This window comes from Plectropomus leopardus, chromosome 18 (assembly GCF_026936395.1).
Source record: "Plectropomus leopardus strain MGB_pleo_1.0 chromosome 18, ASM2693639v1, whole genome shotgun sequence".
NCBI classification, from domain to species: Eukaryota; Metazoa; Chordata; class Actinopteri; order Perciformes; family Serranidae; genus Plectropomus; species Plectropomus leopardus.
In genome coordinates this window covers 22476452-22493534 of record NC_142193.1, presented here as the reverse complement: position 1 = coordinate 22493534, position 17083 = coordinate 22476452, and the positions used below count along the sequence as shown (strand labels likewise).

Below are 17083 nucleotides of genomic sequence, written 5' to 3'. Positions count from 1 at the left end.
GGCCTAAAAACCAATAAAATAGCATGTTGAAAAAATGACAAAAAAACCAAGGCTATAGTAAGGCAAAAATGTCAAAATTTGACATGTCTTAAAAACAGCTGAAAAGAACTTAGTATAGCTTTTAGAGGCATGTTTTATTGTACAGTGTTGAAAAAACATCCCAAAACGGTCCCAAAACCAATAAAATGGTATGTTGAAAAAATGACAAAAAAACCAAGGCTATAGTAAGGCAAAAATGTCAAAATTTGACACGTCTTAAAAACAGCTGAAAACAACTTAGTATAGCTTTTAGAGGCATGTTTTACTGTACAGTGTTGAAAAAACATCTCAAAACGGCCCCAAAACCAATAAAATAGCATGTTGAAAAAATGACGAAAAAACCAAGGCTATAGTAAGGCAAAAATGTCAAAACTTGACACGTCTTAAAAACAGCTAAAACCAACTTAGTATAGCATGTAGAGGCATGTTTTATTGTACAGTGTTGAAAAAACATCCCAAAACGACCTAAAAACCAATAAAATAGCATGTTGAAAAAATGACGAAAAAACCAAGGCTATAGTAAGGCAAAAATGTCAAAATTTGACACGTCTTAAAAACAGCTAAAACCAACTTAGTATAGCATGTAGAGGCATGTTTTATTGTACAGTGTTGAAAAAACATCCCAAAACGGCCTAAAAACCAATAAAATAGCATGTTGAAAAAATGACGAAAAAACCAAGGCTATAGTAAGGCAAAAATGTCAAAATTTGACACATCTTAAAAACAGCTGAAAACAACTTAGTATAGCATGTAGAGGCATGTTTTACTGTACAGTGTTGAAAAAACATCCCAAAAACCCATGAAATATCATGTTGAAAAAATGACGAAAAAAGCAAGGCTATAGTAAGGCAAAAATGTCAAAATTTGACACATCTAAAAAACACTTAAAACGACTTAGTATAGCATGTAGAGGCATGTTTTAGTATGCAGTGTTGAAAAAACATCTTAAAACGACCCAAAAACACAAAAAATAGCATGTCGACTAAATGACCAAAAAAGCAAGACTATAGTATAGTATGTCGAAAAAAGTCAAATTTTGACTGCTCTAAAAAATGGATGAAAACGACATTAAAATAGATTGTAGATAGTATACGAAGTGGGAATAAAGGTCAAAAAAAGCAATAGTATACTGCTCCTAAAAATGGTTGACAATATAGAATAGCTGGTGCAACCGAAAAACGTTTCAGTATGGGGTGTTGTCCAAAATAACATAAAAAGTCATGGTATAGCATGTTGTCCAAAATTGCACAGAAATATCACAGTAAAGTATGTCATCCAAAATAGCATAAAAACATTACAATAGTATATGTTGTCCAAAATAGCATTAAAACATCATATTATACCACATACTCCAAAGTAACATAAAATCGTCATCGCACTGCATCCTAACAAGTGTAAAAAAGTGATAGTGTAGTAAGTTGTCCTAAATTGCATTAATAAGTAAAAGTCAGAGTAAAGTGTTTTCTCCAAGATAGCTTAAAAAGTAATGGCATAATATTTTGGCAAAAAATATCAAATTGAGAAATAATGTTTTGAGGGCCATTTACGCAATTCGCCATACCTTTCTGTTGGTATAAAACGTAATGAAAAAGAGACACGTGTTTACATATCTCCATGAAACTGGTTTTAATTGATTGTTAAAAATAAGGCTATGACACTGTTATAGCAAATATTGACCAGAAGGAACCACTGTTACGGCATCCAGAGAAATCTGGTGCCACGGGTAAGTGTGATCAGTCTGGTATATTACAGATGGACATACAGTGAGAACACATAGACCGCACATATGAAAATCAAACAGACACTTAGATATTTGTCTTGCGTTCAAACCCCTACACGTATTGTGCACACAAACACACATCCACATATATAGACATCCACCCCACCCAAAAGGGCGGCAGTAAACGGATTTAGCTGAAAACATAGCAGTGTCCTCTTTAAAAAAACAAAAAAACAAAAACATGCATAGCTTCGTACATGAATGTGTTGTTCGAAAACCACTAAGTTGTTATTTGCACGCTTTGATCTCATGTATTGTCAAAAATTTCCAACATGGTCTCATAAATTTTTTTTATTTGACCATTGTCAACACGTAAACTCATTGGACTAGTTTGTTTACAATAGCCTCCCATTATATTTTGCTCAGGTAGAAAGTTACATTCTGAACCAAGAGAGGCTCGATAAAGGAAATAAATACTGTAATGGCAAGAACAAAACCAAAAGTTACTATTTTGAAATTAAATGACGACCAATCCTGGCCCAGGTTTTAAGGTATAAAAACAAATTAAAAACTTGCTAAATATTGGTATCCTGGTATTGTGTTACAGTCATCATCAAAATACTTTTAAGTGTCTCATACATTAATACAAAACACAAATGAAGCCCAAAATAACAACCAGAAAACAATTACAGTAAATGCCTTCCAGGCCTCCAAATGTTATTGTAACAACAAAAGAAGGAATGATGAAGCAATCAGGAGAGACTCCTTTTAGTGCTGTGTGCATGTCCATTAAAAGGTGCTGCACAAAAAAGTTATTTTTAGTCATATTCCCTTACTCAAGCTTATTTCCCAATAAGATGGCGCCCTGAAAATGCACACGTATACCCTCAGATCATTAGACTCACAAGACATTTTTAATTGAAAAAGATAAAAAATAATAAAATTATCAGTTTCACGGTGCTTATCTTTTCGTCCTTTGGTTACTGGGATGACACCTTGCTACAAATATTTGTACATTTTGTTCCCTTCATACAGTATCACATAGTAGTGTAGTGTACATTACCATGGTTGTTCTTCAAAACCTCAAGCGACTAACATTTTAAAGTGCCAACAAGCTGAAGCAAACAGGAAGCACGAAGCTGGTGGCACAGGCAGATTCTCCTAAAATGACAGACAAGGGTTTAGCATTAAGACTTCCGAGCAGGCACACACACTTGGACGAGGACAGAGGATTTCCCCCATGCAGGCTAATGCTAACCTACAGTGCAGTAAGCTGCTTATTCCACGTAGCAGCAGTACCAAAACTGCTGAAACATTATTCATGTCACAAAGTAAAAACCCGTGGTAAATAGGGCTCGGTGTCATCCCATAATAATACAACTTCTCACTACAACTTTTGCTGAATAAAAGCACATTTAATTTTTTAATTTACCACTGGTACGTGCAAGCTGCTTTTCCAATAATCAGACTATAAATAAGAGTAATCAGCCTCAGATAACAAATTCAAAGAATTGAACCTTTTGAGATTTTGTTTATATTTTGACTTGTGAGGAACGTATTCTGACACCCAGCCCTACTGGTTAAGATGATAAAAATGCTCAGTGAATGCAAACACACACCTTAAACTCACATGTACAGATATGTGGTTTACAAATGTGAAACCTTACGTGTATAATATCAAATATGCTTCAATTCAACTTCCTGTTCCTTTTTAAGTGACTGCAAAGCTGCTTCACGCCCATTCTTACATCCATTTTCTACCACTTATCTGGGGTCAGGTCGTGGGGGCAGCAGCCTAAGCAGGGAAGCCCAGACTTCCCTCTCCCTGGCCACTTCGTCCAGCTCTTCCCGGGGGATCCCGAGGCGTTCCCAGGCCAGCTGAGAGACATAGTCTCTCCAGCGTGTCCTGGGTCTTCCCCGGGGTCTCCTACCGGTGGGACGTGCCCTGAACACCTCACCAGGGAGGCGTCCAGGAGGCATCCTAATTAAATGCCAGAGCCACCTTATCTGGCTCTTCTCAACGCGGTGGAGCAGCGGCTCTACTCCGAGCTCCTCCAGGATGACCGAGCCTCTCACCCCATCTGTAAGGGAGAGCCTAGCCACCCTACGGAGGAAACTCATTTCGGCCACTTGTACCCGCAATCTCGTTCTTTCGGTCATTATCCAAAGCTCTTGACCATAGGTGAGGGTAGGAACAAAGATAGAGCTTTGCCTTTCGGCTCAGCTCCCTCTTCACCACGACAGATCGGTGCAGAGTCCGCATCACTGCAGATGCTACACCGATCCGCCTGTCAATCTCCCGCTCCATCCTTCCCTCACTCGTGAACAAGACCCCGAGGTACTTAAACTCCTCCACTTTGGGCAGGGTCTCTTCCCCAAACTGGAGAGGGCACTCCACTCTTTTCCGGCTGAGAACCATGGCCTCGGATCTGGAGGTGCAGATTCTCATCTCGGCTGCTTCACACTCGGCTGCGAACCGATCCAGTGAGAGCTGAAGGTCACGGCCTGATGAAGCCAACAGGACCACATCAACTGCAAAAAGCAGCGACCCAATCCTGAGGTTACCAATCACCCCCTCAACGCCCTGGCTGCGCCTAGAAATTCTGTCCATAAAAGTTATGAACAGAATTGGTGACAAAGGGCAGCCCTGGCGGAGTCCAACCCTCACTGGAAACGAGTCCGACTTACTGCCGGCAATGCGGGCCAAGCTCTGGCACTGGTCGTACAGGGAACGGATGGACCGTATCAGGGGGTCCAATACCCTATACTCCCAGAGAACCCCCCACAGGACTCCCCAAGGGACACAGGCGAATGCCTTCTCCAAGTCCACAAAGCACATGTGGACTAGTTGGGCAAACTCCCATGCACCCTCAAGGACCCTGCCAAGAGTCCCGAGCTGGTCCACAGTTCCACAACCAGGAAAAAAACCACATTGCTCCTCCTGAATCCAAGGTTTGACTATACAGCTGACCCTCCTCTCCAGTACCCCTGAATAGACCTTACCAGGGAGGCTGAGGAGTGTGATCCCCCTATAGTTGAAACACACCCTCCGGTCCCCGTTCTTAAAAAGAGGGACCACCACCCCAGTCTGCCAGTTCAGACGCACTGCCCCCGATGTCCACGCAATGTTGCAGAGTCGTGTCAACCATGACAGCCCCACAACATCCAGGGCCTTAAGGACCTCTGGGCAGATCTCATCCACCCCCGGGGCCCTGCCACTGAGGAGCTTTTTGACCACATCTGCAACCTCAGCCCCAGAGATGGGAGAGCCCACTACCGAGTCCCCAGGCTCTGCTTCCTCACCGGAAGGCGTGTCGGTGGGATTGAAGAGGTCTTCGAAGTATTCCTTCCACCTACCCGCAACGTCCAGAGTCGAGTTCAGCAGTGCACTGTCCCCACCATACACAGTGTTGACAGAGCACTGCTTCACCCTCCTGAGACGCCGGATGGTTGTCCAGAACCTCTTCAAAGCCATCCAAAAGTAATTCTCCATGGCCTAACCGAACTCTTCCCACGCCCGGGTTTTCACTTTGGCAACCACCATAGCTGCACTACGAGGGAATCCCCAGAAGGAGCACTCTCCAGCACCCCCTCTAAGGACTCCAAAAAGGGTGGATACTCTGAGCTGCCGTTTGGACCATAGGCGCAAACAACAGTCAGGATCCGTCCCCCCACCCTAAGGCGGAGGGAGGCTACCCTCTCGTCCACCGGGGTAAACTCCAACATACAGGCACTGAGCCAGGGGGCAATAGGTATCGCCACCCCCGCCCAGCGCCTCTCACCAGTGGCAACTCCAGAGTGGAAGAGAGTCCAACCCCTCTCGAGAAGACTGGTTCCAGAGCCCATGCTATGTGTCGAGGTGAGGCCGACTATATCAAGTCGGAACTTCTCAACCTCGTGCACGAGCTCAGGCTCCTTCCCCACCAGAGACGTGACATTCCACATCCCTAGAGCTAGCTTCTGCAGCCGAGGATCAGACCGCCAAGGTCCCTGCCTTCGGTTGCCGCCCAACTTACATCGCACCTGACCCCTTTTGGCCCCTCCTAAGGGTGGTGAGCTTACAGGAAGGAGGTACCATATGTTGCCTCTTCGGCTGTGCCCGGCCGGGCCCCATGGGTAAAGGCCCGGCCACCAGGTAAAGGCTTCATGAACTTTGCCTTATTTATCATGCACATATAAACCCTTTTTAACATTTGGGAGACCAACAGCTTCATACATTACCTGATCAAACTATGCCCACAACTTTAACTGTGTAAACTACACCTTTTACCCGTTGTGCATCGGCTTTTCCAGCATGCTACCCAGGAGGAGGAAACACTTGGACCTTGGACGTATTCTTTAAGTTAACATAAAACTCACCTTAGCTAATTCAAATTCATAAAGAATAAACTGTACAAAACATGGACTAAAAATAATTTTTTTGTTTGTTTTTGTTTTTTTTACAAAGTAGTCAACTACTCAGGCATTAAGAACAATCAATAATATCAAATTAAAAACTTCAAGAAGGACATGCAGGGGTTTGGTGGGCGGACCTGGCATTTACATAACAGTCTCTGTTTTCTTTTTTTTTCAGTCATGAGATGTTGTGACCTGCCAGACAATAAGATGGCTCCTCTCAGCCTTGGTGGGTGGAGACTGTTGGCTGGCTGTTGGCTCTGATAAACCTTCCAACTCACCGCCTTCATCACCTGAGGAGGAGGAAAATGAGTCAAGTAAACAGCATATCAGGCATGTCAAATTAAAAAAAAATGAAAAAGGTAAGGTAAGTACCTATGTATACAAAAAATCCATAAAAACATAAAAGCAAAGTATGTTAAAAAAGTCAGAACATAATATGTGAGACAAAAAGGTCAGTATACCATGTGTGAAAAAGTGAAAGTCAGTATATGTGGTTGAAAGTGCAAAAAAGTCAAAGTATGCTGAACAAACTCATAGTATACTTTAACAAAAAAATCATAGTACAGCATGTCAAGAAAAGTCATAGTATAGTATGTTGTCCAGAATAGCACGAAAATGTCATAGTATAGTATGTTGTCCAAAACAGCATAAAAACTTCATATGCTGTCCAAATTAGAATAAAAAACTCAGTGTGTAATCCTAAATCCCCCCAAAAATGTGATGCTATACTTTGTCGTCCGAAATCATAAAGGAAGATCACACTATAGTATGTCTTCCTAAATAGCACAAAGTACAGTGTTGTCCAAAATAGCTTTTAAAAGTCATACTATACTGTTGTCCTGAATAGCAGAAAAAAACAGTATAGTATAGTGTCTTGACCAAAATAGCACAGAAGAGTCATACTATATTATGTCTTTCAAAATACAATCAAAAAGTCATACTATAGCATGTCTTCCAAAATACCGTAAAAAAGTCATAGGATAGTATATTGTCCAAAGTAGCATAAAAAAGTCATAATCTTGTATGTCATCCAAAATAGCATATAAAAGTCATAATCTCATATGTCATCCAACATAGCATAAAAAAGTCATAGTATAGTATGTCATCCAAATAGAATGAAAAAATCATACTATAGTATGTCTTCTAAAGTAGTATAAAAATGTCAGTGTAGTATGTCGTCCAAAATACCATGAAACAGTCATAGTATGTTGTCCAAAATAGTGTGAAAAATGCATACTATAGTTGATCGTCCACGAAAGTGTAAAAACAAACTCATGGTATAGTTTGATGTCCAAAACAGCATGTAAAAACTAAAGCATTCCTATGTTAAATATCAGAAAAATGTCACGGTATTTTATGTCATCCAAAATATCATGCAGAAATTCAGAATATAGTATGTCATCCAAAAAAGCATTAAACAGTCATAGTAAAATATGTTGTAAAAATGCTGTTGAATTACATAGTATTAAATGCAAAAATTAAATTATTCAAAAATGTTACAGTATATGATGTTATTTAATTGCTTAGAAAAAAAGTCAAAGTACAGTATGTTACAAAAATGTTGTAAAAAATGTGGTCCACTGTTTTGACATAGTCACCTATTCTGAAGTCAATGTAGCCTTCCCCTCCACTCATGACCAGGAATGTTTTGGGCTCAGAGGTTGCTGTGTCAGAAGATTCAGATGGAGGGTCATCAGAGCCTGAATCTGCACTGCCTGGAGGGGGCATTGCCTGTCCTGTGATAAAAAGTCAACAACCAGGAGTCAAAAAAACTGTCCTTTGTTGAAAGAGGAGAGTGTAATTGGGAAGCAGCTGCTATTTCTAATCCACTGACTGAAACAATTACTCACATGTCAAAGCTTATCTTTTTTTTGTCAACTATTTTTCAAATTATTGACATTCACAAAACTGTGCATAATATATATGTGAATGCTGTGCAACTAACCATTGTCGTCATTAACAGTTAATTAGTGGATAATTTTCTTAGTTAATTGTTTAGTCTATGAAATGTCAAAAAAGTAGTAATGTCTCCTATCTGTTTACAGTAATATAAACAGTGAAAAGCAGCAATTTATCACATCTGCAAAGCTGCATCCAACTCTTTTCTTTGCTTGGAGAGTAACCAAAACAATTCATTTATCTACATAGTTGTAGATTAGTTTCTCTGTATTTAAATCATTGCAGATCTACATAAATGCCTATTGCTGGTGCTGCCTTTTGGTATTTGAATCCTGTGATATCTTATCAAATGCAAAATAATGTAAACTACTTGCATGCTGTAATTTGACCCACACATGTGCCTGGAATTTTTCAATTAAATAGTGGTTATTAAGTCTGCAGAATTTGGCACCATTTCTACAACTTGATACTGAAGTGTATTGACAACTATGGCTTGCCTGGCACTGTGACAAAAAACTTGACAGCATCTCGATGTCCATGGAAACAGAGCTGGGCGTGGGCCATGGAGCAGTACGGCACAAAGCTGCCCTGCATGGCACAGTCTGAACCGTCATCACCGTAAACCCGAACAGCACTACCGGGTCGATTTGGCACTATTCCCGTTGTCTTGTTGGCTGCAGAATGAAGAAGAAATTAATACAAGTTTTGCATCGTTTTCATTTTCATGTTTCTATTTTGGTTTTTGGTCTACATCCTTGAATGCTGAAGGGGAAAAAACCCACTTAATTTCCTTCATACTGTCTGTGTTAATCACCTGTATTTACTCTGTCTGAAAATGCCCTGTCTGCTTTAATTTTGACATCTTTTTTCAGGTACTCTGCATCTTGGCGGTTCTTCACTGCAGCAAAGTACTACAACGCTTTCTACCATGAAAAAAATCACAGGTAAAGCCTCTACACACAACCGAATAAGTCGTCTACTAAAACAAAAAAAAGAGGCATTAGAAAAAAGCAGAAAAAAATGCAACAGACTAATCATAACGGTCTGAAACTTGAGGATGCTGGTCACAGAGATGACTACTCCATGTGTTTACCTCATTATTTAAAACGTGAGCCAGTGTAATACATCATGTGACACTGTAACATCTTATATATCACAGAAAAAAACTAAAAGCATAATGGGTGCTCTGTAACATATTTTATCTGGTTTGTTTAATCTTTACACACACCTTAGTGTTAAAACTACATTCTGCAGTTTTACAGGGGTTTATTTGCCAGACTAGATTTTCTGGAGTCTCTGCTGGTTGCCTGGCAACTTCACAGGGACAAGAAAGCTTAAAAATCTAGCATAAAGATTAGAAGTGGTATCAACTTCTCATCTACTCAAATAACAAATAATAACAAAATGGCACAGACAGTCCCTGAGACAGAGATGTGGTTTAAAGTAAATACCAAAAGCGTTAAATATTTATTCTATTATAAAGCCTTATGAAACTGAAGGAAATGTTAAGATTGTTGTGAGGTAAACCTGGAGTTGGCTGATATGGCGTGTGTGTGTGATACCTTCAGACAGCGGGATGGAGATGATGACGCCGTTTCCTGTCCCCACCCAGAGTCGACTGCAGGACACCATCAAAGCTGTGATTCTCACAAACGAAAAGCCCAGTTTACCCGTACCTGCAACACACACAGAACACACACTTTTTTTTGCAGTTTCAATCCATGTGAGTTTTCTGAGTGAGTTCCATATTTTTTGAGAGAAGTGACTAGTCAGTAGGTAGAAAACAGTTTGCATACCTAACATCTTGCTGACGTAGGGCTCGATGTCCACGTCCTGGAGGTGCTGGTAGGTGTAGGCGTGAAACAAGCGGAGAGTTGAATCCAGCCGGATGGACACCCAGATTCCGTCTCCAACCCAGGCCAGCTGCCGCACCTGACTCTCCTTGCGAGGATGAGCGTCAAATGACTTCTGCTCATCCGTGACAGAATGTGGCAACGTGACGTTAGAATATTGTGAAAATGTTGAATGTAGGCATTTAACAGTGTGATACGTGTTTTTAGGCATGATTACACAATATTTCGTTGGCCTGGGCTTTGCAGAAAGATCGGATTGAAAAGAAAACAAATTTGAGCGATGGAAAGTTTATTAAATATAAAGACAGCTGTACCTCTATCCTCATGGCCTTAGGCTGGATGACGTAGATCTTGTTCCTGTAGCCGCACCACACCTTGTCATGGACTACTGTCATACAGCGGATAGAGTGGTGAGGCCGGCCCAGATCCAACAGGTGGTAGTTGGTTAAATCCCATTGACCGTCTGCTTGGGAGGGAAAAAAAGACCTGAGAATCAAGGACTTTTGTGACATAAAGTGGTCAGAGGATTTGACCAAAATACTTCCAACAATGTAAATTATAAGGAACTTTGTCTTTTATTTTTAGCATTTTTAAAATTGCTGATATTTTACAAAATTTACAAAAACACCAGAATATGGTCAAATTAACTGTGACGGTGTGGTGCATGTAGATTCATGCCAAAACCTGAATCAAATGCAAAAATTAAAAAGAAATTAAAGGATCATTAACCCAAAGACTCACCAATGCCTCTGTGGAATATTGCTAATGTCCCATCAGCCAGAGCTACCAGGACTCTCCCTTTAACATGCCTGTAAAAAGATATAAATACACATTTTTACCTGTAGTTACCTGTAGTATCTATATTTGGTGTGCATGCTCTTGACGAACACCACAATCGACTTTGTACTCACACTATGCTGAGGATGGAGTCTTTCAGCCTGATGGCGTGGAGACATTTCCTCCATCGAGCCACAGACGAATGCACATACAGACTAGAGAGGGGGAGATAAAGAAAGGCTGATCAGAGAGCAGTGCTGGCTTACAAGGAGTGATTTTCAATCTTAATAAAAGCTGCAAGCAGCCATGAAAGGGCCTGTACACCCCCACATATGTCAGGGTACTGGTGGACTCTGGCTAAAGCGGTCATTCATTTCTGTGAAAGTCGGATAATGCAGGCAGAGAGTTTGGACCCTGGAGTGAGATATTTCACATGATGCAGTAGCGCCACTACATGGCACTGGAGGGCATTTAAATTCCACATCATCTTGGTGTACATCATTTGTAGACCAAACTAGGGCTGCTCGATTATGGCAAAAATAATAATCACGATTATTTTTGATTGTATTATATTGAAATCACGATTATTTAACATGATTACTCACTGGCCTCCAGAACATCCTGCAGTTATTGAACATTCACTGTGGTGTTTATTTTTAACACTGGATGTCGTTTAACTTTAACTTTGCAGTGCAGCCACGACTGTAACACATTTTGCACATTATTGTAGTTTGTTCACATTCACATAATAATAAAACCTTACCGTACTAATATAATTTAACAATACATAACAGTTATTGTTTCAGCAAAACAACAGCAAAATCTATTTCAATATCTATTTCAAAATTCGGGGTTTACAAACTCAGGAGAGACTCACCAGACAGACATTTCTCCATCATCTGTTTAGAAGCAGCTGGGAGTGTCACTACAATAGAAACAACTGGTCCACCTTAACAGTCCACCTGGCGAGCTAAACATGGGGACGTGTCTCGGGTCTTTCGGAGTTGTAGTATTTATTAAAGCTACAGCTGTTTGACACACCACACAGACGCGTTTCACGTCATACTATCTGCTCCTGTCGCTGCAGCCTCACTGTCGCCATCACCGGCACATACACGTTTGCTCTCCCCGCTTGTGCTCTCCGCTGCCCGCTGTCTGGATCCAAAATGAGACCGCGAAGTTTCGGAACAACCAGAGAGGCAGCGACTCTCCAAACAGGACTTGCTGTTTTCAACCCGTGCGGAAACTTCTGTTTGCACTTTGGAGCACAAGGAAAGGGTGCGCTTCATTTACAAAATAAAACACAAAATGGGAGCAACATTGTAAGACTCATTATGCTGCATATAATTGTTTTATCCTGATTATCTTGTTTTGAAAATTGAGGGAAGCCAAAATGTGATTAATCGCACATGGGGAAAATATTGTATGGAAGTATAGCTCAGTGGGTTAAACAGCTGGCTGGCACTAACAAGGTCGAGAGATCAAGCCTGACAGGAAACAATATATTTATGAAGCTTTTTTTTCCCCCACATGTCCAGAGATAAAGGGAATATCTATATCAATGTTACAATCAGTATCAGCAGTGACTTATGTCAAAAACTGGACTGATATATGAGTCAGGCCAACATTCCTTGAATTCGACAGACCTCAAACTATTTATCATTCAACTGTACGTGCCTTAATTTGATCTACAATATCACAATCAGAAGAATTAGAAGAATCTATAGCCAAATATTTTATGGCATAAATAAAATAAAATATCAACTGATATATCTGTCTGCTCTGCTGATATAAGGGTCATATGGTGTTGAAACAGAAAATTCAGAATCAGCAGTGACGTCTGTCGAAAACTCGACTGATATATGAGTCAGGCCAACATTCCTTGAATTCAACAGACGCATCTGCCGATACTGGTTTTGCATGTTTCTGGACACCTTCACCTGATTTATCAGACAAAACGATATGTCAGTCAACTTTATGTGTCATAATTTGTTCTGCAATATGACAATCATTGTCTAAACTGTATAAATCTACAGCCAAATAATATTTTATGGCATAGGCTAAATAAAATAAAATATCAACTGATATATCTGTCAGCGCTGCTGATATAAGGGCCATATGATGTTGAAACAGAAAATTCAGAATCAGCAGTGACGTCTGTCGAAAACTCGACTGATATATGAGTCAGGCCAACATTCCTTGAATTCAACAGACGCATCTGCCGATACTGGTTTTGCATGTTTCTGGACACCTTCACCTGATTTATCAGCCAAAATGATATATAACTCAACTTTACATGCTTTAATATATTCTGCAATATTAGAATCAGTGTCTAAACTGCATGAATCTACAGCTAAATATTTTATGGCATAAAAAAATAAAGTATTAGCTGATATATCTGTCAGCTCTACTGATATAAGGGTCATTTGGTGTTGAAACTGAAAATTCAGTATCAGCAGCGACGTCTGTCGAAAACTCAACTGATACATGAATCAGGCTGATATTCCTTGACTTCGACAGATACATCTGCAGATACTGTTTTTACCTGTTTCGGGACAACTTCAACTGATGTATGAGCCAAAATGATATATCAGTCAACTCAACAATGAATCTACAGCCAAATATTTTATGGCGTAAATCATATGGCATACTGTTCTTATTCTTATTTTCACCTCTTATACTCTCATCATCTACCTCCATCTTCTACCTTCACTCAACTTCCTGTCTCTCAACTTAACTTCTTGTAACTTGACCAATCTTTCTGTCTCTCAACCCAACTTCCTGTTTCTCAATTTAACTTCTTGTAACTTGACTAACCTTTCTGTCTCTCAACCCAACTTCCTGTTTCTCACCTCAACTTCCTGTCTCACAACCCAACTGCCTGTAACTTGACTGACTTTCCTGTCTCTTAAACTAACTTCTTGTCTTTCTCCCATGTCTTGTCTCTTCACTTTCCTTCCTGTCTCATCCCAACTTCATGAATTCAACATTCACTTTAGCTCTGCAGTCTTCAAAAGTCACCTGGTTGCAGGTAAGACTTGAACCACCAACCTCATGCACATTAAACATCTACTTAACCCACTGAGCCAAACCTCATGCTTAGCTTATCCTTTGTCTTTCGTTGTGTCTTTTGGACATTCTTCAAAATAAGATAAGCCTTGATCCAGCAACTTCAGGCAGACCAAACCATGAAAATTTTATGTAAATTAATAAATTAACATTAGAACAAAAAAACTATTTGGAATGTTGAGTTTGAACCTCATCCAGGGCAGGTAAGTTTTATAGGCTGCTTCCCAGAGAAAAGTCTCAAGTGCAACTTAAAACACAGTTGAATTGTGTGAAGGTTTAGCTCAGGTGCTTAGAGGGCTTGTCTACAGACTATAAGATCATTGGTTTGAACCCCATGCAAGGACAGCTGAAATTTTACAAGCAGCTGTCCACACAACAGAGGGAAAAAGAACGCCAAAAATATTCTTAAGTATATCAAAGAATTTTGGCCGTCTTTCAGTAAAAAAAAAAAGGAAAAAAAAAGCTTATGTTGATAGTTATACAGATCGGCAGTAAAACTACATCCAGTTTCACATGAAAAGAAAGATTTTTTGGCTTTGATTTAGATAAAAACATCAATCTAATTAATTATACAGATGGATAATTAATAATTTAATGGTAAACGAAATAATTATGAGGCAGACACGATTTTAACCGTGTTTCTATTAGCAATACAGTGCTGCTGTTAATTATAATCTACTTTTGTCTATTTTATGTACAGTAACCTTTATCAGGAGCATTAATTATCCTGCTGGACAGAGTTCTGAGAGCTGCTGGACGGAGAAACCGCTGATGCGGTCGATTTAACGTTTTAGTCAAGTTAAAAATGATCCCGAGTCTGTACAAGACGTTTTAATTTGAAAATTCACCGGATGCAATGCCGCTTGACTTCCTGCCTGGGACGATCTGCTCTGTGCGGCTTGACGCGGTTGGTCGCGGTTCAGTAAAAATAGACTCGCCGTATTAAACGTGTCAGTTGGATTAGTTTCAGGTTTTGAGATTGAACTTTATCTAACGTTGTCTGTGCTTTAAAGACCACTGTCCAAAATGAGGGTGTAAGACACAACGTCGATGATAAATGATATATTAGGTAATTTGGCTCAATGAATTAAGAGGTGTTTTGTGTCTCTGAGGTCCGGGGATCTCTATTATATCCTATTCTCCAAAGATTAATATAAATATAGTGCGCGGCTCGCTGGATTTTTGTGCGTGCCGCGCAGGTCTAGACAATTGTGTTATGATTTGATTATATTGACTCCATACCACATTTTACTGCAGTTTAAAAGTCTCTTTCTGTCACGGAGATGAGGAAATACAAAGACATCCGTTTTACTCCAACTTCCCTGCTTCCCTTTCAAAATATAAGCCCTCTGACAACGTCTCTGTGGACAGAATCCCATCAGTTGCTGATACAAGGCATTTTATTTTGAAACATTGAGAGGACTGTGTTGTTGACAATGCCGGAACTTGTGCGACTTAATAAATGAGTGAAATTTGTGCTTATAAGGCTGAAAACACAGTACTCATAGCTGCAGGCAGCAGCGACGTTGCAAAAACGCTGCATGTGTGAACGCCACAAGCTTGAAACATATGGCAATCCGAAAGTGCCAAATATCGTCACTTTGCAAAAGCGTTCTGTCCAAAAAACAAAAACACCGCAAAAAGCGGCATTTGGTCGCTAGAACGCCGCTTTTTACGCTGCCGTGCAATCAGACGCTGCTTTTAACGCTGTTAACACATTTTTTAAATCGTTTTTTTTCTTGTTAATTAACCCTTACTCCTGTTTTGCATAACCAGTAAATTCAAAGTATCTGTAGCCAATCACTCAAGAGTAAAACTAGACCAAATCAATGCGTCCATGAAAGCAATGAGCAATGCCTCAGCTGTAGATCGGTGTTGTCTTGAATGAATTGTACAGTAGGCTATTGGAAATATACTGATTTGGTATAAATACACCATTTGAGAGAAAAGAACATGCTGTATGTCAACAGAAAACAGTATGCATATCCGAAAATCCGAAAATTCTACCTACTTCATATTTATTTAGTTCATGATTAAATTGTTAATTATCCATCTGTATAACTAATAAGATCGATATGTTTTTAACTAAATTACAGCAGCAAATCGAATATCTTTTTCATGTGGAACTGGATTTATTTTTACTGATCTGTATAGCTGTCAAGATTTTTTTTTAAACTGGAAAACGGCCGAAATTCTTTGATCTACTTCGCCATGGCTGGACTGCAGGCTGCAGCCCAACAATGCCATTGTAGAATCACTAAAATCAAGGAAAAATGACCACATCATCAAGGGAAAATTGAAGAAATAAGCGCAATCTCATATGGTCATAAGCTGGCAGGATGCTCTGCTTCTGAAACGCTTAACAGACGCACTGAGTGGGAAATAGAGCCGCATGGAGGATGGAGCAGAACAGCGGCGCAGCCGTAGTGCTCTGGATATGCTGCTGGTCGAATGCCGGGGGGACTCTGGTTTTTGCTGCTTGCATATAAGTGCATAATTGCATCTTTGTGCCAGGTTAACATGTTGCTGTGGATGCAGATAGGTGTGTGTGTCTGTGTGCGCATGTGTTTGCAGCACCTACTTTGCTTCTCTATCAGTTCCTAAACTTCATCGTTCCCCTGTTCTTTTGCTTATTCTTGTTTGTCACTTCCTCTGCCTCCTCACTGAACTACCATTCAAATCCCTGTCACAGCTGCTGCTGTCATCCTCAACCTATCCCTCTGCATACAGCTCATCTTTCATTTTTTCATCACTGGTTTCCTCGTCTGAATCTGATGAACCATCAGGTGGCAGAACTACAGACTTGACCAATCTCTTTTGTGAACCATGAAAACTGCTGACAGATATTCCCTGAAAACTTATGTAAACTGGTGAATAATTCAACAATTCACAGTCAGGAGTAAAATAAAGACTAATGAATATTTCACACCTTAATATTCTTGAAATCTGCACACTATAGACCTAAAAACACAAGTATTATCTGTGAGTGATAATCCCTGTTTTATACTCCTATCGGGTAAATGTATCCTCCAGGATACAGATATAAAAGCAAAAAAAAGCAATTCATAATTTTAATGCTAAATCATTCTTAAAAATATTATTTCATTAAAAAATATCCTCCCAAAATACAATAAAGTGAATAAAATGATAACACTTGTCACATGTCCAGTGTCTTGGTCCCTGCAGGTAGCCATTTCGGATTTCGATATAAATGATGAGCAACTATGTGAATGGTCATAAAGTCACATGACCTGAGTACTGGACTCATCACCCCTTCAGTGTGTCTTGAGTTACAAAGTGCACCAAAAGTCCTTTCCCCCACAGCCTG

At 40.0% G+C, this 17083-nt stretch overlaps 1 protein-coding gene and 1 long non-coding RNA gene across 9 annotated transcripts in view; one reads left to right on the top strand and one right to left on the bottom strand.

The window, feature by feature from the left end:
• LOC148186495 (uncharacterized) overlaps positions 1-9754 on the top strand; it is a 162179-nt gene extending 152425 nt beyond the window's left edge. The window contains exons 3-5 of the long non-coding RNA XR_015779607.1: positions 6333-6521; positions 8929-9000; positions 9625-9754. This is a non-coding gene — a long non-coding RNA (uncharacterized LOC148186495). The remainder of the gene's footprint in view (positions 1-6332; positions 6522-8928; positions 9001-9624) is intronic.
• spag9a (sperm associated antigen 9a) overlaps positions 6161-17083 on the bottom strand; it is a 40014-nt gene continuing 29091 nt past the window's right edge. For 6 of the 8 annotated variants that reach the window (XM_042504868.2, XM_088090980.1, XM_088090983.1 and 3 more), the window contains 8 exons: positions 10821-10901; positions 10651-10718; positions 10224-10375; positions 9853-10024; positions 9619-9732; positions 8554-8730; positions 7756-7893; positions 6161-6447 (listed from right to left, as the gene is read on the bottom strand). In XM_042504868.2, coding sequence (XP_042360802.1) covers positions 6329-6447; positions 7756-7893; positions 8554-8730; positions 9619-9732; positions 9853-10024; positions 10224-10375; positions 10651-10718; positions 10821-10901 — 1021 coding nt within the window. In that variant the 3' untranslated portion in view covers positions 6161-6328. The remainder of the gene's footprint in view (positions 6448-7755; positions 7894-8553; positions 8731-9618; positions 9733-9852; positions 10025-10223; positions 10376-10650; positions 10719-10820; positions 10902-17083) is intronic. The other 2 variants (XM_088090981.1, XM_042504870.2) reach the window with 1 other exon arrangement.